This window comes from Peromyscus maniculatus, chromosome 14, assembly GCF_049852395.1.
Source record: "Peromyscus maniculatus bairdii isolate BWxNUB_F1_BW_parent chromosome 14, HU_Pman_BW_mat_3.1, whole genome shotgun sequence".
Lineage (NCBI taxonomy): Eukaryota > Metazoa > Chordata > Mammalia > Rodentia > Cricetidae > Peromyscus > Peromyscus maniculatus.
Window position 1 is genome coordinate 50,845,611 of NC_134865.1, and position 21,053 is coordinate 50,866,663.

The 21,053-nt window shown below is 38.1% G+C and overlaps 1 protein-coding gene across 13 annotated transcripts in view; it reads left to right on the plus strand.

Moving 5' to 3' along the window:
• The window catches only part of Gphn (gephyrin), a 400,632-nt gene that overhangs the window by 333,042 nt on the left and 46,537 nt on the right, over positions 1-21,053 (plus strand). For all 13 annotated transcript variants that reach the window (XM_076551603.1, XM_076551612.1, XM_076551606.1 and 10 more), the window contains 4 exons: positions 213-268; positions 7,390-7,509; positions 9,580-9,638; positions 10,466-10,619. In XM_076551603.1, the coding sequence (XP_076407718.1) occupies positions 213-268; positions 7,390-7,509; positions 9,580-9,638; positions 10,466-10,619 (389 nt within the window). The remainder of the gene's footprint in view (positions 1-212; positions 269-7,389; positions 7,510-9,579; positions 9,639-10,465; positions 10,620-21,053) is intronic.

The window sequence follows — 21,053 nt, forward strand, 5'->3', positions numbered from 1 at the left end:
AAATAGATCCACTTCTGCTGATACTTGGAATCTATTGGATACCAAAGATCAAACTAGTAGTCAAAAGGACATTATCTACTTTAGGAAATCAGAAATACATTCTACTTTCCTGAACATAATTTTAATGAAATCTTAGAATCTCAATACTAGATTCTTGTTCCTTGCTTTAAGTCCATGCTGATATTTATTCTTGGCTCTGTTCCATCTCACAGCTGCTGATGGTCCAGGAGATCGTTTCATCATTGGGGAATCCCAAGCTGGTGAACAGGTGAGATTCATAAGCCTGAAACACACTGCACATTTCTGCTTCACAGACTTTGGGCATCCAATTCCAAGTTTCCAATATCAGCATTGTGGAAGTCTTAAAGAAGGATTAGTCAGAAGACTATCAAAGGGATAAAAGAAAGGTCCCATGTGAACAACAACAAAACCAACATTAGTTAAAGAACCCTCCATCTATCAATGTGTGGTATAATAATAGTTTTGTTACATCCTCCCAGGAATACCTTGTAGATAATCTCTAGCCCTATGATTGAGTGATTCTTCCCACAAATTTTGATTTTTCTGGCTGGAACTGCATGTACCTCTATGTTTAAGTAAAGAAGCCAGAGTGGCTACTGTTGGCATCATCCCTCTACTTTTACCTTGACCCCTATCTATTTTAGGTACGTACAAAAGTGCATGATAAACCAAGAAAGAAAAGGACATGGCAATAGTTTTTACCAAAACTAACACATTTTTTAATTATTTATTGCTATTTTATTTTCACATACTACTTAGGGAAAAATTAGGTAGGCCTGGTGTGTGTGTGTGTGTGTGTGTGTGAGAGAGAGAGAGAGAGAGAGAGAGAGAGAGAGAGGGGGGGGGGGGGGTACTTACATGATGCCTCAGTACACAGTCAAGTCAGAAGACAACCTCAGATGTCAATCCCCACCTTGTTTGAAACAGTTTCTTTGTTACTCACTGCTGTGTGTGCAAGGATATTCAGCCTTTGAGCCTCTGGGAATTTTCTTATACTCATTTCCCATCTTACCATGGAGCACTGGGATTACAGGTACATGCTACTATGCTTGCTTTTTCATGGGTCCTGGGATTTCAAACTCGGGTCCTCGCATTTGCACGTTAAACACTTTACCCAGTGACTCCCTTTGACTTTTTTTTTTTTTACTTTATTTGATCACTTAGCACATATTTCCATCTGATGTGAATGTAAAAAGCATCCATTTTTATAGTAAAGCCACAAAATGAATGTTCAAGAAATACTTGTCTGACCTCTAATTGAGTCTATTCAGCATTCCTTTATTCAGCGCACTGACATGATTAGCAGGTGTTAAATTCTGGCATGTAACTTACATTAAGACATAATTTCTTCTCTTAAGGAGTCAGCATAAACAACTAAATATCATACAGTATATTAGTTATTGAAATAATGGTGTCAGTCAAACATGTTGGAGTGCAGAAGAGAACTGAACATTTCAACAGTAGATGCTTAGGAGGATAATATTGGAACACTCTAGGCAGAGAGCAGTATAGGTCAAAAATCCAAATGTGCCTGGCCTGGCAGTTGATGCCTGTAATTGCAGCAACTTGGAGTGTCACTGCAAGTTCAAAGTCAACCTGGGTAGCATAATAAATTCCAGGTCAGCCAGGGATGGATGGGTGGGTGGGTGGATGGATGGATGGACGGATGGACGGATGGACGGATAGACAGATAGACAGACAGACAGACAGACAGACAGACAGACAGACAGACAGACAGACAGACAGACAGACAGACAGATAGATAGATAGATAGATAGATAGATAGATAGATAGATAGATTAATAGGTAGGTAGGTAGGTAGGTAAGTAGGTAGGTAGGTAGGTAGGTAGGTAGGTAGGTATTGAAACTCTGCCTTAAAAGAACAACAAAAATTCCATAAACTACTCAGAGAACTACAGATGGTTTATGTTAGCCACAACATAGCACATTAAGGGTCTCTAAACTTCTCATACCCTATTTGTAAGTTACTTCTAACTAAACTAGAGAACTAGGAACATAAAAAGAACGGTGAAACTTCAGTTTTTAAGTTCTCATAGAAGGCTTGATGGGATAAGTTCAAACTAGTCCATGGAAGCAGCTTTTTCTTCAGAATATCATTCTTTATCTATAATATGTGTTATACATACTGTTGTTGGTTGTTTTTTTCTCTTTTGGGGGCCCACCATCCAGCTCCCAAATAAATCACACGTGGAGGCTTAATATTACTTATAAATGCCCAACCTTAACTTCACTTGTTTCTAACCTGCTTTTCTTAACGTTAAATTATCCCTTCTACCTTTTGCCTCTGGGCTTTTCCCTTTTCTTATTTCTGTAATCTTACTTTCACTCTTACTCTGTGTCTGGCTGTGTAGCTGAGTGACTAACCTATGGTGTCCTCCTCCTTCTCTGGCTACTTCTGTTTTTCCTCCTCCCAGATTTCTCCTTCTATTTATTCTCCCTGCCTGCCAGCCCTGCCTAACCTTTCTCCTACCTTGCTATTGGCTGTTCAGCTCTTTATTAGACCATCAGGCATTTTAGACAGGCACAGTGACACACTTCACAGAGTTAAACAAATGTAACATAAACAAAAGTAACACACCTTAAAATAATATTCTACAACATATACTTAGAGCAATCTCAGATATCTTGCAAGAACTGCATTGCTCACTCACAGGTTACAATTGAGCATTGAGGTGCCATTGTATACACAAGGGCAGTGATTTATAAAATCACTTTTTAGTGCTTTAAAATATGTAACCTTAAATCACTAATAGTTCAGTCCTTACAATTAGCATTGGATGCTTTCAGAGAAAATATGTTATTATAAAATATTGTCATTAGATTCCCAAAGAATAAGACTTAGTACCTCCAAAAAATAAAAAGCCAAGATTTTAACTGTTTTTACTGTATATATGTATGTGAAGCACATAGGAAATTTCAATTTAATAAGAAAGAATACCTGCTCACCTTTACAGACTAAAGGAAATATGTCATATATCACTAGAATGTACCTTTGTAATTGATTTCTAAACATGGCATTCGTATTGTTTGATCTAAGTAGATACATAAGTTTTTATATATCCAGTAATATCTTTAATATGGGGTTTAATATAATGTAAGCTGGTAAGAATCTTTTTCCTACCATTTAGAATTTATGATCTTAGAAAACAGCCAAATTTTTGCCAGGGCTGGTGACACTACTACAGTCCCAACATTCACCAATATTGTATAGGAGGATTGTGAGATCTAGGTTAGCCTAGGCAATACAACAATATTTTAAATAAAAAAAAATCAGGAAAATAAAAAATATTTTAAAAATTATTTAATAACCACATTAAAATATCTTGAATTAGCCAGGCAGTGATGGCACACACCTTTAGTCCCAGCACTTGGGAGGAAGAGACAGGTGGATCTCTGTGAGTTTGAGCCCAGCCTGGTCTACTGAGTGAGTTCCAGGACATCCAGGAGTATACAAACTTTGTCTCAAAAAACAAATAAATTTATTTATTTATATATATATATATATATATATATATATATATATATATATCACTTTATTTATGTATATATGTGTGTATATATATTTATATATGGGTCATTTAAGCCAAAAATAGAGAAAATTAGAGGGCCACCCAGATGGCTTAGCTGGTAACAACACTTGTCACACAAGCATAACAAACTTGAGTTTGATCTCGAGAATCTACAACAAAAGAAAGAACCAACTCCTGAAAATTGTCCTATAACATCTACTTCTTCCCTGGTTCACACACATGCGCATCATACACACACAATAATAATAATAATAAAGAAAATTAGAGATTCAATCGCAATAGCACTTGAAGTAAGTTTACTAGTGTAGTATACAGAGTCCAAGTAAACTGAGGTTAGCACAGCTCAGCTTCAGATTCAGTAGCCTAGGCTGGAGAGATGGCTCAAAGGTTAAGAGCACTGTCTGCTCTTCCAAAGGACCTAGATTTGATTCCCAGTACCCAGACAGCAGTTTTCCACCGTACCTCCAATTCTAGGATATCTATCTGCCTTCTGGCCTTTGCAAGCAAAATACCCATACACATAGAATAAGATAATAAACTTTAAGAGAAGCAATAGCCCTGTAATTTGTATTAGAATTGACTTTCTAATGTAAATTTTTTAGCAAAGAATTCTCTGTAGACCTATTTGAAATATCTGTTCCACAGGCCCAGAAGATAGTTTGGGCACTAACCCCTCTTACAAAAACACATATCTCACATGAAAACATTTTTTTTATCAAAAACAAATACGCTATGAAATGATCACTAAGATATGTCTCTGATAATTCCTGTATCACACTCCTCTCCTCAAATCTCTGGCATCTAGACAGAAGAGGGTGGAAAGATAATAAGAGTCAGAGGTAGTGGAGAACCTGGGAAACAGCATCTTCTTCCAGACCCCACAAGGCATGTAAGAACTCACAGCAGTTATGACAACATGAAAAATACCTGCTCAAGGTCAGGCCAAACAAAAATCCCAACATGGAGCAGGGTTGGGTGGGGGGCGTGAAGCCCCACCCCTAGCTGAAGAGCTGTTGGCATCTGAATGCTGCTTGAAGAGGGAGAGTAAAGTCAGTTTTCATCAATGGTGTGATCCTGATATATCAGCCATACTCAGGGCAGACTCCCATAGCCTGAGTATTCAGTCAGGTAACACAGACTGTATTCGATGGGGAGGGTGAAATCAGGTTTGATGGGTAGAAAGTTGGGGATGGATGTGGGAAGACTTATGGGGGAAGAGTATGAATAGGATCAAAACATACTGTACAAAATTCTCAAAGAATTAATTAAAAAAAAAAGATGCCCCAGATTAAAAGTGGTATCTGCAATTGAAAGGCGTAGCTTTTAAAAGACAGTAGCCCTAACTTTTTACTTTAAATCCCATGTATTATTTTGGTCTAAACTTAAGTGAATATGTAACAATTCTGAACAATACTAGAATGCCTTTTATTGAAATTAGCAGAGTAAAAAGGTTTATAGCATGTAACTTGTGCTAGATCTTACCACACATCTCTTTCTCTAATGATAGGGAGAACACTAGAGGTATACACCAATAAACAATGCATACTTCATGAAATTCTTGTAGTAATGAGATAATACATATTCATTTCTCTGTTCTAGAAATATTTATTAGACTGCCAACTGTATGCCAACCACTTCCCAAGCCTTGAGATAATAGAGAATATACCTGGAAAAGGAGAGGTTATAAAGACAAATGTGGGACTGTTTCCAAAATATGGACAGAGCTAAGAGGAACCACAGAAGGATGTAAGAAACCAAGAAACTAGCTACAGTGACATTCCATCACTACCTCCATGTTGAAAGGAGAAAAAGGAGACAGTAGTACCTCAACTTGGAGAGGTCCATAGCTCTGGTGCAGGATCCCCAAGGAGCCATGGCCTTCGGTTAGTGAAGATGTCCTAACCACCACCAAACTGCAGCAAAAGGAAGGGAATGACAGCCCTGCTCCTCCTCCCTCCTCCCTTCTAATCTCTTGTGTTCCTTCTCCACTGGCTAATCCTTATCCAGAAGCCGAAGTGATGGGAACCAGATTTTAATAGTCCATAGAGCTATGTCAGCATTCTGGGCAGAGCAGAGCTTACACAACAATGGTGTGATCTGCAGAGGCAAGCCTTTTAAAAGGAAATAAACGTTTGTCTCTGTAGAACTTAAATTCTACAATATATAATAAATTGAATAGTTTACCTAGAGTGAATTTAGGAGTTCAGAGATTATTAGCTACTTTGCAGTACTTTTTAATCAATAGTATAGAAAGACTTTAAGGCTTTTCTTACTATAAAGTCTTATATAGAACATTGAAACATGTTCTTACTATAACTTATTTATCTTATTATAAAAGTACTTTATACTACTGATAATGGGATAGTTTTCCTTAAACCATTGTCTAAGATTCATATATACCTTGTGTGTGTGTGTGTGTGTGTGTGTGTGTGTGTGTGTGTGTGTGTGTGTGAAGAAGCACATGACATGGGACTAGAGAGACTGCTCAGCACTTGCTCCTCTTACAGAATACCCAGGCAGAGTTCCCTGCACCCACAGGGAGGCTTACAACCAGCTGTAATTCTAATTCCAGGGCATCAGATGCCCTCTTCTGCCCTTTGGGGGCAATAGGCCTGCTCATGATGAACATACATATGTATGTACATACATACATACAGGCAAAACTCACATACATGAAATAAATAAAACTAAAATATTCTTAAACATTTTTCACTATTGTCTCGGGATTTTCTTATAGGGGTAGTTTAAAGCATTCTTTGCTTCTATTCTGTCCTTAATCATGACCTCTGACAAAGTAACTCTCTTGAAGCCTATGTAACCTATCAGATGGTTCAGGCAGATACATACTTTGTCCATTCTGGAAGATTTTCCAGGCAGGTCCTATCCTACACACACTTTCTGTACACGAATTTAAGCAATGGAACCAACCTCACAAATTGTTCTCTTATTTCTACACATGTGTTGTGGTGGACGCACATATGTAAAATAAATAGATGTAATTTAAACTTAAGACATTAAAATTTCATTTTTAAATTTCAAAACAATGTTTAGTCCAGATTATTACAAACACTGGGATGTTTGGGGTGTTTTTAGGTGATTTAAGTCCACATATTAGACTTTTATTAACTGATAAATGAAAAACTATGTTTTAGGAAATTATTCAAGACAAATAATTAAAATGGCTTTCCTGACCGCCTTTATTTGACCAAAAACTTTACTTCATGAAGTACCATATTTGTCAAACAACAGAACTTCAGCAAATTACCTAAATGATGGGTTTTCACGTTTGTCATTCGTAATCTTCGATGACTTAGAATTTTTTCTGACAGACTGTGAATTAAGTTTACCTTGGCACAGTTCATATTATTTGAATGAAAAGCAATAGTGGCAAATATAAGTGTCAGTTCTTCAAAACGGGCCTCCAAGAGAGTACCTTAAAGACAAATAAAGTCAGCTTACATCAAGTTGCAGACTCTTGGGTGTGAGTGCAGCTGTTTGTGAGTAGCTGCATTGTGGGTATGGCCCTAAGTGATAAAATTGTGGTATTTTTCATCTGGGCAGTGGTGGCAAACGCCTCTAATCCCAGCACTCAGGAGACAGAAGCCCGATGATCTCTGAGTTTGAAGCTGTGCTGGCCTACAGAGTGAGATCCAGGAAACCAGGACTACACAGAGAAAACCCTGTCTTGAAAAACAAAAACAAAACAAGAAAACCTAAAAGACTTGTCATTGTTTGTTTCTTAAAAAGGATATATCCCCTGAAGATTTTCCTGTGCGGTAGCTACATAACCAACTCTCTTTTATGTTTGCACTTGCAGCCAACGCAGACAGTAATGCCTGGACAAGTGATGCGGGTTACAACAGGTGCTCCAATCCCCTGCGGTGCTGATGCAGTAGTGCAAGTGGAAGATACTGAACTTATCAGGGAATCAGATGATGTATGTCACTCCCAGGTTCCTGTGGCAGTATTCCAAGTCATACTCCGTTTCTTCAGGGTTCATAAGATTAACCTGGGGTTTAGGGTGTGTTAATGTTGTGATTTTGGTTTGGGGATCTTACGTTGTAATATGTAGGTAGGTCTCCGGTAAATAAACTGCCTTAAAGAATGAAAATCTTCTGACATGGAGGGACTTTTATGCTATTATTACAGTAGAATTTGAACCATACTTAACATGAGAATTTTCACATGCAAACAAATTACTGGACAATAAAAGAACAGTGATATTAACAGTTGACATATCTTCTTGCCATTGAAACTAACTTCTGATAAAGTGTGAAAGTACTCTTGGAATATGAGTTTAATATAAAGGACTTGAACAGGGGACATTTGGGCAAGTTCTCAAACCAAATGTCCCTTTCACCACTGGTTTTCTGTTCAGAGAAATTCTGTTCCATCAAATAGAAGCCTGGAAATGTTGAATTTCTGTCAATTCCCTCTGCATTGTCTCAAATAAAGAACATATACAGGATCTAAATAGGAAATTTTCTCAATGAAACTAATAATAATTACTAAAACCAGGCTAGTGGGGCTTGTCCTGGTTAGGTTACTATTGCTGTGATAAACGCCATGCAGAAGCAGCTTGCAGAAAAAAGGATTTATTTCAGCTTACAGGTCACAGTCCTCCTGTACCAGGGTAGCACTCAAAGCAGGAACCTGGAGACAGGAACTGAAGCAAAAGCCATGGAGGAACATTGTGTGCTGACTTGCTTCTCGTGGCTTGCTCAGCCTGTTTCCTCCACATGCCCAGGGGTAGCCCCACCCACAGTAAACTGGACCCCCCTGCATTAATCATTAATTAAGAAAATGCCTCCCAAGCTTGCCTATAGGTGGAGGTGTTTTCTCAATTGAGGTTTTTCTCTTCCCAGGTCACCCTAGCTTAGGTCAGGTTGACAGAAATATAGGCAGTACAAGCTGGAGATAATTAGTGGTTAAGAGTCCTTCTTTTCAAAGTTTGGTTCCCAGCACACACATGGTGGCTCCCATTTGTCTCTAACTCCAGTTTCAGGGCATCCAGCACCCTGGTCTGAACATGAGCACCAGGCCCACATGTCATACATATACATACATGCAGGTGAAGCACTCCTACACATAATTTTTTAAAGCAAACTATATTAGTCATGAAAAAAACTAGAAAAGTTATAATTTTTTACGGTTTTATTGACTGTAATTTTGTGGAATCATATTCTGAAGCAGAAATTTTAAAAAATATATACTTTTTTTTTCTTTTTGTTTTTTTTTTGTGTGTGTGTGTGTGATAGGGTTTCTCTGTGTAGCCCTAGCTGTCATAGAATTTGCTCTATAGACCAACCAGGCTGGCCTCTAACTCAGAGGTCCACCTGCCTCTGCCTCCCAATCACTGGGATAAATGGCCTGTGCCACCACCACCCGGCATAAAATAATATATATTCTTATAGATTAAGTAAATAGTAAAATACAGCCAGGCTAAGAGATGACCACCTTTCTTGTTCTGGAGATCTATCTTCCCTCATGTATAAAATCAACTTTTGATATAAAGATCACATTGCCTGCTTTCAAAACTGTCCAAGCAGAGATGTATTAGCATGAGTGAAGCCTGCAAAGGCATTGAAATCCAGAACACACACATCCTCCAACTGTGAGATAACAAGACACAATTCTAGTATCCCAGTGTTACTTATAGCCCATGAGTGTAAAATTGATGGTTACCATGAGGTTACAGAAATCTACTGACATGCTATAAGTCCTTCACTGAAACTAGGATGTATTTTTAAATCAATGAAAATTGGAAAAAGTATTTATGTGTTTGTTGGCACAAAACCTAATTTTTCAAGAGCTCTCTTTAAAAGTTCACACTACTTTTTTTTTTTTTTTTTTTTTTTTTTTTGGAGAGTTAACAAATGGTTTTCTGCTCCTCTGTATTTGTATATATTCTGGGCCTGTCTGCTAAAGTGCCTGAGAAGCTCATTCCTGTTGATCAGAAATTCTATTAGACTATTATTTAAAATTATACGACCTGCTCTAATTATAGGGTACTGAAGAACTTGAAGTGCGAATTCTGGTGCAGGCTCGGCCAGGCCAAGATATCCGGTAAGTTCAGATATACATCATGTACAGCCCACTGTGTTTCTACATCATCATGAACTCAGGGGAACGCGACTATTATAAACCCACAGCTATGTCAACTAGCCATTTTTTCTCAAGCTTTAACAAGAGGCAAAATGAATTTTCTGAATTTTATATCCCATGTCTATCTTGCCTTTTAAATGAAAATAATAAAAATGAAGAAAATTATCAAAATCAACATGAGAAAAAGTAAAGTTGTAAGTACATTTCCCCACAGTTAACTCTACCTCTAACCAATCCGAAATTACTCAGTTCCAACTCCTAGATTACCCAGAAATTGGATTAGAGATGATTGAATATTTATACAAGTAGCTTATAGTAACACCCTCCTCAACTACCCTTAATAATGTAATAATTTGCTGTTCCTTGCATGTAAAGATGAGGTTTCTCTCCTACAATAAATATTATGCATTGTTTGAATTATTTTTGTTACACTAGAAAGTGTTTACATAAATTCTATCAATACTAATTTGCCCAGCATCCCTTTGTAAGAAAGCTATGCTTCTCCCAGTTGGAATTGGTAATTTTAAGTATAATACAATAAAAAGAAAAATATAAGATGTAACATGTTCTTTTATCAATCATAAATATAATTCCTATTCTGTCTTCTATAGTGTGATAGAACTTTAGAAACTTAGAAATTTTAGAATCTCTTTATTATTGAGTTCCTGACTCATTTTTTAACTCCTTTCTCCCCTGATTATGTCCTCTGTCTGATACTAAAGTTTCCCTCTGAATTGAGAAAATGTTAGTCTTAGCCATAATGCTTATGGTTCTGCTTTGACTTTCAGACCCATCGGCCATGACATTAAAAGAGGGGAGTGCGTTTTGGCCAAAGGAACCCATATGGGCCCTTCAGAGATCGGTCTCCTTGCAACTGTGGGTGTCACAGAGGTGGAAGTTAATAAGTTTCCAGTGGTTGCTGTCATGTCAACAGGGAATGAGGTAAATAAATAATCAGAGAAATAAAATAAAGGGGAGAGCTAGCTTATAAGATAAAACCCTTATGACATGTTTTCTGTCATAAATGGAACATTGTAGATTATGGTTCTCAACAATGGGACTTCATTTCAGAGAAATAATAAGTTGGCCTTGGCATAGTTTAGGTACAAAAGATAAGGTAAAACTGGAAACTGCATATTAAGAAATTATCCCCTTCCATTTTTAGAATGAAATATTATAACCAATGTCCTTTCCTCGCTCTTATTTAAAAAAAAAAAATGTTACCTGCAAGCTGTAGACAGCAAACCGTACTTAGGCTGTGGAAACGCGATTTGTGTCTCTTGTTATGAAATGCTGGCCCAGCCATCCTAGGAAGTAAGGGAATGAAACAGATACCGTGGCTAGCCTGTCTTCTTGCTAAAGTTCTATGTAAATTCTAATCACCAGAGGGGGTTAATAATCTTTTTTTGATTTGATTTGGTATGAGGGTTTGTTTGGGTCTCAAATGAAGCATCTCTAGTGGTATGCTATTCAAAATGGATCTACATGTTAGTCAGGCCTCGCTTGGAAAGGAGATGATAACCAATCTTTTTCTGAGAACTCTTGAAAACCTTCCTGACTGCTCTCTTGCCTAGGTTGTTAAAATGTCCAGGAGCTCTATAGTCATTTTGGGACTGTGAAAGGATGAATAGTCTAGAAACTCAATTACAGAATCAAATCCTACCAAGATTTTTAGCAGTTTCTTTGGACTATACTATTAAAGAGTGATAGGACTTAAAAAAAAAAAAAAAAAAACTCTTTGTTCTGAAAGTAACCTTTTATTAGCATTATTTTTAATGTATTGAAGTCTTTAGAAAGGGTATCTCTCAAAGCAAAAGAACAGAATTGGATTTTTTTTTTAATTCTGCTAATGGGAAGCTAAATCTGTATTCCAGATCTTCCTAGGTACAAATGTACCAAACATCCCTAAAAACTATCACTGACCTCAAACAAATGTTCTTGTCATTTTGATAGGGCAGTGATAGGTTTAATAACCCTGTGTCTAACTGGCACCATGATTAGCAGCAAAGAGATGCTTGCTTCTAATTTTATACTCTCTATGTTGCTGTTGCTCCCTCCCATATTCAAAATTAGCTACTTTTATAACTATGTACTTTAGTTCAACATGGTTTCTATGTGCCAAGCCTTACAGAGGAAATCAGTGGTAAAAGAAAGAAATAAAACATATCTCTTCTAAAAGCTTGAGATCCTTAGATATTAGAAAACAATAACAGCTACAAAAACAACTCCATTTATTTTCAAAGATGCTGAAAGAAGTTGCACTTACCTGTTAATGTAACAAGGCTATCCTAGGTTCAGTCTCGGTGCAAGCTCCCCTTAAATGTTAGTTTAGGTCAGCGTGTACCACATTCTCTTTATCCATTGATGTACATGGAGGCTGTCTCCATTTCCTGGCTTGTATGAAGAGTGCAGCAACACCAACTGGTTGTGCAGGTATGCCTGTGGCGTGCTGACTTAGTCCTCTGCTAGAGTGCTGGAGCTCAATCCCGTGGTTCTCTTGTCAGTTTTGAAGAACCTGCATACTGATTTCCGTGGTGGCTTTACCAGTTCCCATCCCAGGGACAGTGGGGAAGGGCTGTTCTCCCCTCCCTCCTTGCTGGCAGTTGTTGACACTCATTTTCTTCATGGTACCGTTCAGAGTGGGATAAGATGGACTCTCATAACCATTAACTGCCCCGGCCAGCGGGGTCTTCAACGGGACCTAAAGGGAGGGCCGGCGAATGAGAGGAACAAGAGACACAAAGAATGAGAGCAAGACAGGACGTCTGATCAAGCTCCAAAATTTTATTTTTCTTTCAAGGCATATATAGGTAGGCAAAGGGGGTTGAGAGCAGGAAGGGACAGTAATGGGGTTGCGAGCAGGAAGGGACTTAGTAATGGGGGTTGCGAGCAGGAAGGGACTTAGTAATGGGCTGTCCGGCCAGCAGGAAATGTTGCTCTGAAGGTTATCTATCTACCCTTGTCTAACTGCCTAATTGCTTAGCTGCAGCTCATTCACCTGATTTCTGAGAGGAGGTTCTGGTATCTGTGAGAAGAGGTTCTGGTGCTATGGAGACTTAAGCAAGGCCTAGATCTAAGCAAAGAGGAGAGAAGCCCAAATATGGCAGCATGTGTGTCAAGGGTCACTTAGGCTTATGGCTCCCATCAATTAACGTTTGCACTTCTCTGTGTACACTTCTTGAATCTAATGTCATACCATATGGATGCATTCAAACAGAGACAAGCAAGACAGTTGCTTTAGGCAACCTAAAGAATATTGTACAAAGGGCTGGAGAGATTGCCACCATTAGACGTCTTCCAGAGGACCCAGGTTTAGGGGATCCAATGCCCTCTTCTAGCCTCCACAAGTATTATATGCACATGGTTCACAGATAATACATGCAAGCGAAAAACTCATACACATAAAATAAATAAATAAATAAATAAATTTAAGAATGGCACACAAAATACCTGTGTAGCTATATAAAACCTGCCCAATGTTATGTGAAGCTATAGCCTTAATAAAATTAAGGAAATAGAATTAATAACTATGTCTCAGAATATATGGTTTAGATATTTATTTCAGTAAACTATACAGGTTAAAATTTAGGCAGTACTATTATGTGATTATAAGTATACATTCTTAACCTCTGACATTCTGTAAATATATACGTGTGTGTGTGTGTATACACTTGGGTTCCAGGGCTGAGGGGTATTGCTGACTGGTAGAGGATTTTTCTTGCATGTGTGAATCCCATGGACATCCAGGCCATGTGGTGGCACACGCCTTTAATCCAGTACTTAGGAGGCAGAGACAGGAGGACTGCCACAAGTCCGGGGCTGGCCTGGCCTGTGAAATGAGTTCCAGGCCAGCCAGTAAGAATCTCTCTTGAATTTAGTAGTAATTTTTAGAAAATAAGCTTGAACCAGTTTTCATAGAAATATATTGAACAAGAAACAGCATCAAACAGGGGCACCATCAGACATTGATAGCTTTCTTACTCAGGAGAACAATGCTCTTAGCAATCCTCATAACCTTCTATAGCTACAATGTTTATTCTGCAAGTGACAGCTCAGGTATAAGAAGATAAGACTCATACTAAACTGCAGGAGCCACCCTGGCCTAGAAACTTCTTGTTCTAGGTAGGAATCGGTATTTTTTTAATAATAATCTTGGGGAGCCTCCAAGATGCCTATAAAGTAAATATCTAGTGCAAGTGTCACCATACACGGGAACCCAAAGTTAAGACTTCCCTCTAGGTATGTATGGTACCTTCCAGTCCACATACATGGTACTAGAAATCACTTTTTTCATGGGAGGAGTAAAACTACCCTGGGCTTCATGAGACCCTGTCTCAAAAACAAAAAACAACAACAAAAGAATTGTTGCTTAGTAACAAGCTAACATTTAATCTTTAACAAATATCCATGGGAACAGAAATAGAGAATGCACTGTCTGTAGAAAATTAGAAAACAGTAATAAAATGGAGTAAATGTCAATTTGCTTTTTATTAATCACCATGAAGTAGCTATTTTACAGTGTCAGTGATAAAACAGTCTTTTTTCGGGGGGGAGGAATATATGTTCAACATGCATTATATATCTGTAAGAAAACCTTGAAATACATTTTAAATTCCTCTCTCCCCTGTAGTGCACCACTCCCAACCCTCCCCACTTACTATGCTACTAGTGAAGGGCAGTGCTGTGGTACAGGAGGTCTGTGGTAGGTCGGAAAGACAAGCTCCCTGTTTATACACAGTTGAGAGTCTAACTGGGAAGTAGTCAATAAGCAAATAGTGATAATGGCACAAATAGCAATAGAAATAGAGGGGTAAAATAATAGACTGGACACAGACTACTGTCTGTGGACACTTACCCAACACCAGCCCTGCTATTGCAATTGGAGTGAAAGCCTGGAGACTAAATGTTCCAGGTTCTTTCCAGCTCTTGTCTAAATACTAGGTTTTTAGGTTTTTGAGATCATCTCACTATGTAGTTCATACTGGTCTCAAGTTTATAACCCTCCTGCCTCAGTCTCCTGGGTGCTGGGATTTCATGCATGAGGCACTCTAAGCCTCTACTTAAGTTTTGCTGTTTGAATGCATTCACGTGGCAATAGAAGGTAGAAGTGAGGTGAAAGAATTAGCAGAAGCAGGAGCCCACCTCTTAGACCCATCACATTCCAGCAGCTCTGAACACAGGGGCAGCTTTCTGCAGTCACTGGTCTTTAGTAACACCATTCTCTCTGTTTATGCCTCCAAGTTTTACAACACATTTATAATCAATGCCTTGTATTTAAAAGTCTTCTCCCACCCCCTTTACTGGAAACACCTAGATGAGTTTTATTTTCTTGTCTCGACCTGATTGGTAAAATCTTCTGTTATAGATAGGGTGATTAGAGCTGACAGCTGAAGTGAAATTTGGCATCCACAGCACATGCCATGTGAGGGCAGTTTATTCTAGACAGATGAACAACCAAAGGAAGTTCCTGAGGTAGGGTACATATTTATCATAGCTGAGGAATAGCAAGGTCCATGTGGCGGTAAGAAAAGTAGAAGGTGTGTAAAAAGAAAATAAAGATGGAGAGGTGACAGACCCTACACCATTTTAATCTCAATGCCCAACTTGGAACAGTAGAGAGTAGCAGAGAGCATAAGTGAATAGAATGAGTCTTAAGGCATTAACTGCATTCTGTTAAGTAGTGCAGCATGTAGGAGAGACAAAGAAAAAAGGTAGGCTATGAGATGTACTGAGAAAATTTCACTGAAGTGCAGTGGAGAGATGGTGAGACATACCAGACCCACAATATATTGTGAAGATAAAACTGGCAGAGCTTGATAAGTAATTTAAAGTAGAATATCAAAAAATGTAGGGAATCAAGATGAGCTCTATGTTTTTATCTACACAAGTCTAAGGATCGCTGTTTACCCAACTAAGAACGGCTGGGCAGTAGAAATTAGGACATCTGTTTTGAACATACTACGATTAAGGTATCTATTAGAAAGCCCACAAGAAATGTGATAATAAAAGAAAGATTTGAGATGAAGATATACATTGAAAGTTACCAGCATAACTATAGTATTTAAGATCGTGAAATTACAAAGTAGGAGTCCAGGAGATAGGGTGCCACTTTTACACTTAAGGCAGCTGATCTTCATCCCTTCCCAGCCTTTATGTTTATCTTCTGATTTGGGCTCTCGATGATACCATCTCTCTACACATAAATACATCAAGCCACCATCTTCAGTTTTCTTTGGATATTTCCATCTTTGTTTCCTCTAATTCACCATCTTTGCCTTCCCAACCAAAAAATGCCTCCTCCTAGTTGCCTCTCCTGACAACGGTGTCACTATTCCATGAAACTACTTTTTAACAGTATCATCAGTGGTTTTTTAACTTAAAAAAGTTATTGTAGTGAAACATTCAAAATACAATCCACTATCTTAACCATTTTAAACAAAATTAAATATACATACTTTTCTTTCATTTGTTTTTTGGTGTAGCTGTTTTGTTTTTTGTTTTTGAAACTGGGTCTCATTATGTAGCTCTAGATGGCCTGGAACTCACTATGCAGACCAAGCTGGCCTCGAACTCACAGAGATCTGCCTGCCCCCCAAGTGCTGGAATTAAAGTTCTGGACGTGGCTACTCACATTCAAGTGGTTTTTTCTTGTAGTGTATTTTGATTATATTCTTTACCCTCACTCAACTCCTCCTGGATCCCTCCTGCCTTCCTGCCCACCTAACTTCTCATTCTCTCCCTTTCCCTTCCTCTTTCCCTCTCAAAAACAGAAAAACAAAGAAGGAGAAAAGAACAGTGTTTTATTCTCTTACTGAAGCTAGAGCTCAACCAGCACTGGGATTATAAGCTTTTGCTAAGGGGACATGTTTGTTTGTCTGTTTGTTTAACATGGGTGCTAGGGATCCAAACTCAGGCACTTTACTAACTCGCTATTTCCCTAGACCATAAACCAATTTTTTAAACTCCTTAAATTGTGCTTGCAAGCTATAAATGTTCCTCTTTATTGTCTTGTCTTATCTTGTAACCAAGTAGCTAAGAGAGTTAGCTTAACTTTACATCTTTTTCAGAGCAATAAGTAAAAGCTATTTCAATAAAAATAAATTCTATTATAATCTGACTCTGTGCGCACCTGGGGGGGGGGGGTGAGAGAAATCTGTTGATCTTGATGTGATATTCTAGGGTATGCATATATCATCAAATTAGAGTTTGAGCAAGTAATAAATTTTCTAGAAAATGGTGAAAGAAAAGTGAAGGTGTATAAAAGAGCTGCTGCTTGCAAGGCAGATGAAAATAGTTACTGACCACTGCAAAAAGTTACAACCTTCCTCTTACACACAAGTCTTAGATGCAGGCAAAGCCATTTCAGTGTCTGAGAAAGTGAGTCCTAGGCACATGATGAAATCATTAAAACCATAGTATTAAATCTCTGGAGATTTAATAGAAAGAGATAGAGAAAGAGAGGGAGGACTCTTATACTAAACTAAGTCAATTTGTCATTTAGACAAATTAAGACGGAGATTCTCTTCATGAGGATTTAACAAAAGAACTTTTACCTTTCTTTCAAGATTTCCTTTTGAATCTTTACATAACAATAAAATGCTAATCATTGAATATCTAAAATTATATTCCCCCTTTGTTCTTAAAGTATTTTTGTGTGAATATTATAGTCATGTTAAAAGTACTCCAAGTACTGTATTTGTCCTTGATAAAAGAATGCCTTTTATAAAGATAAATACAAGACCAAACAAGCTAGAGTTACATCAACAGGTCATTCATCATTTGGTGAATGCATGAATTCATTATCTAAACATAAAAGTTGAACTCTCAGCATTGGACCCTAAAAATTAACAGTCAGAATGGATAAAGAAGAAATTTCCCAGGCCGGGCGATGGTGGCGCATGCCTTTAATCCCAGCACTCAGGAGGCAGAGGCAGGCGGATCTCTGTGAGTTCGAGGCCAGCCTGGGCTACCAAATGAGTTCCAGGAAAGGCGCAAAGCTACACAGAGAAACCCTGTCTCGAAAAAACAAAAAAATAAATAAACAAAAATAAATAAATAAACAAAGAAGAAATTTCCCTCCAGTCCAGTTTATCAAATAAAATACATGACTTATAAACTAATAAAAATATCTTAGAGACATAAATGTAACCAATTGGTAGATAAAATGCCTATTAGTATCAAATATGTGCCCTAGCATCTCTGCACCAAGGGAAAAAAGTAGTACATGTCTGATCAAATAACCAAAATGCCCCAAGAACCTTATTTTATGACAAAGAAAATAACTAACTTTGGGAACTCAACCAATAACGATCATAATTCAGAGTAAGTGAACTTGTCACCATAGAGAAATGCTCTGTACTAGTGACTTTCCTATTGCTGTGATAAAATACCGTGACAATGGAATTTGAGGGAGAAAGGGTTTGTTTTAGCATACAGTTCTAGAGGGCTAGAGTCTGTAATGGCAGGAGAGGCTCGCCAACGTCCCCAGGAACAAGAAGCTGGCTCAGTACATTTCCATCCACCCACCGGAAACAGAAAGAAGATAGGAAGTGGGGCTGTCTATACAAGCCCCCAGTGATTTACTTCCTCAAGCAAGACTGAACCTCTGAAAAGGTTCGATGATGCCCCAGACAGCACTACCAACTATAGACCAAATGTCTATGAAGCTGTGAGGAGACATTCAGCATTTAAACCACCATATCCCCTGAGCAAAGGACTAAGAATTGAGAGAAGTACAGCATAACCAATAAGAGCACCTCAGTGACAAGACTTCTTACCTAAATCCTTTCTTTTAGTGCATTGCATTTACTTATTTATTTGTGTGTGTGTGTTTGGGGGTGGGCGTATTAACTATATTATTGGCTGACATAGCTAGCTACATGACAAGGTCTCACATAGCTAATCTCTGACTGAGGATGTGACTGAGGATGACTTTGAACTCCTAATCATTCTACCTCCAGCTCCCAAGCACTGGAATACAGGTATGCACCACCACATGGCTTAAAAGAGCTCTTGTACTTGGTGCTTCATAGTTGCCTTCAGATCAAAAATCATCTGTATACCAAAATAGCATATTTTGAGATGACATACTTTTCTATTGTACTACAAAATCTCAGCAATATCTCAAAAGAAGGCAGCTACAACAGTGTACATACATGATTTTGAGGACTGGAATTGGTTATTGGTTGGTTCTCAAGGAGCTGTTAGTGAGGACAGTAACAAGAACAGACTGGTAAGAATTTGTAAAGTAGGTGACTTGCTGCAACAGTCTTTCTCACCTTTTAGCCCACTTGGGGCTACAATTAAATTAGTGTGTCCATGATCCTATGTCAGAGTACAGAGATCGAAATGTTTGTATTAAAACTGTCACTTCATGGGGCTGGAGAGATGCCTTAGCTCTTAAGAGTTGGCTGTTCTTCCAGAGGACCTGTGTTTAGTTCCCAGCAACCACATGTGGCTCACAACCATCTCTAGTCAGACTGATGCCCTCATCCAGCATAAAGGCAAACATGCAGAGGAGCACTCACATATATCAGATAAATGAATAAGTCTTTAAAAAAGGAAGGAAGGAAGGAAGGAAGGAAGGAAGGAAGGAAGGAAGGAAGGAAGGAAGGAAGGAAGGAAGGAAGGAAGGAAGGAAGGAAGGAAGGAAGGAAGAAAAAGAAGGAAAGAAAGAAAGAAAGAAAGAAAGAAAGAAAGAAAGAAAGAAAGAAAGAAAGAAAGAAAGAAAGAAAGAAAGAAAGAAAGAAACGATCTCTTATAATAGTGTGAGTTACACACTGTGGTTTGGTACAGTTTAAGTATTACACAGGCAATAGTACAGTATTTCAAGTTCATGTTTCTGCTTCATTACTCAGAAGGAAAGTTTATTAGCAAGGCACCCACTTGTAAGGCTTTACAAAATCTCAGATAGAATAAACTGAATGCCTAGACCTGGAGACTTGGGCTGTTGATATGAAATTGTGGAGATGCTGGTAGCAGACTGATGAAAATGAGATGAAATAGAATGGAGCCAGATATGGTGGCACATATCCCAGCACTAGAGAGACAGTGGCAGGTCCAGCCTGGTCCACATAGCAAGTTTCCGGCTAGACTGCATAATGAGACTGTGTCTCAAAAAACAAAAAAGAAAAAAAAAAAGAAATGAAAGGGAAAAAGGTTTTAATCATTGAGGTCTTTGGTAAGAGAGTAGACTACAAAGGGAAAAGTCAACATCCAAAAATTGAGTTTCGGGCTGGAGAGATGGCTCAGAGGTTAAAAGCACTGGCTGTTCTTCCAGAGTCCTAAGTTCAATTCCCAGCAACCACATGGTGGCTCACAACCATCAATAATGAGATCTGGTGCCCTCTTCTGCTACACAGGCATATTGTATACATAATAAATAAATCTTTTTTTAAAAAAATTGAGTATTGAAAAGCTAAGAATTTAGTAGTAGCACCATTGATGATACCAGAAATAAGAAATGGGAACTTAAGTGGTACATAGGAAAGAGATGATAAAATAGATTTTGTTTTACTTTGTATTTTTTTTCCTCTTTTGTATTTTAATTGTAATAAGTTTTAAGCACCATTCCTGACATGGCTGGAAATATAACAGAAAATGGGATTAAGTTGTAAAGAGGAAAATTGTGGGTTTATTCTTATATATTTAGATTTCCATTTAATGCTGTATGCTTCTTTAAAAATACTTTAAATGAACTGTAAATCTACCCCCTCCTTTAACCAACTATTATTTCATTATGTCAATTTTACAAACTACTGGTTCTCTAGTTATCTCTAACTAGTCTCTGATTTCTAGAACTGTTTTCAAAAATGTATATAACAGGGGCAAAAAAATACCATAACACCAATAATAATAATATAAACGTGCAGTTTTCTTCTTAAAACAACTTGTCTGACTAACAGAATTAAAGAGCTGCCGGTCATGTCCTCTGTAGAATTATCAGTACAATACTTTGGCTGGTTGTGATCAGATAATTCTCTATATCAGCACTGCAGTAGCAGTTTTCCAGTCACTGGCAGTGACTAAGTTTAGATGTGGATCACAGTGTCCTGTGGCATATGATAAAGGTAAATTAGTACATTGTTTAAGGGAAGACTTCCAGGTGACATGGCAGAGAGTATATTTGCAGCCTCTTTGTAAGGAAATCATTTCAAAGCCACTACTTTTTAACATAATGCCAAAACTCTGGGTGCATAAATCACTAATGAATCAGAAGGAAGATTAAAGGGCAACTGTGGTTATTGCCCTGGGTGTTCCCATATTAACAGACAAAGTATCTAAGATGATAGGCTTGCTGTCTGCCTCCTGCTCAGCCTACTACCAAGTGGTGCTTTGGGTGTGAGGTTGCAGCTCAGTACTGTGGCACAGGGGGCC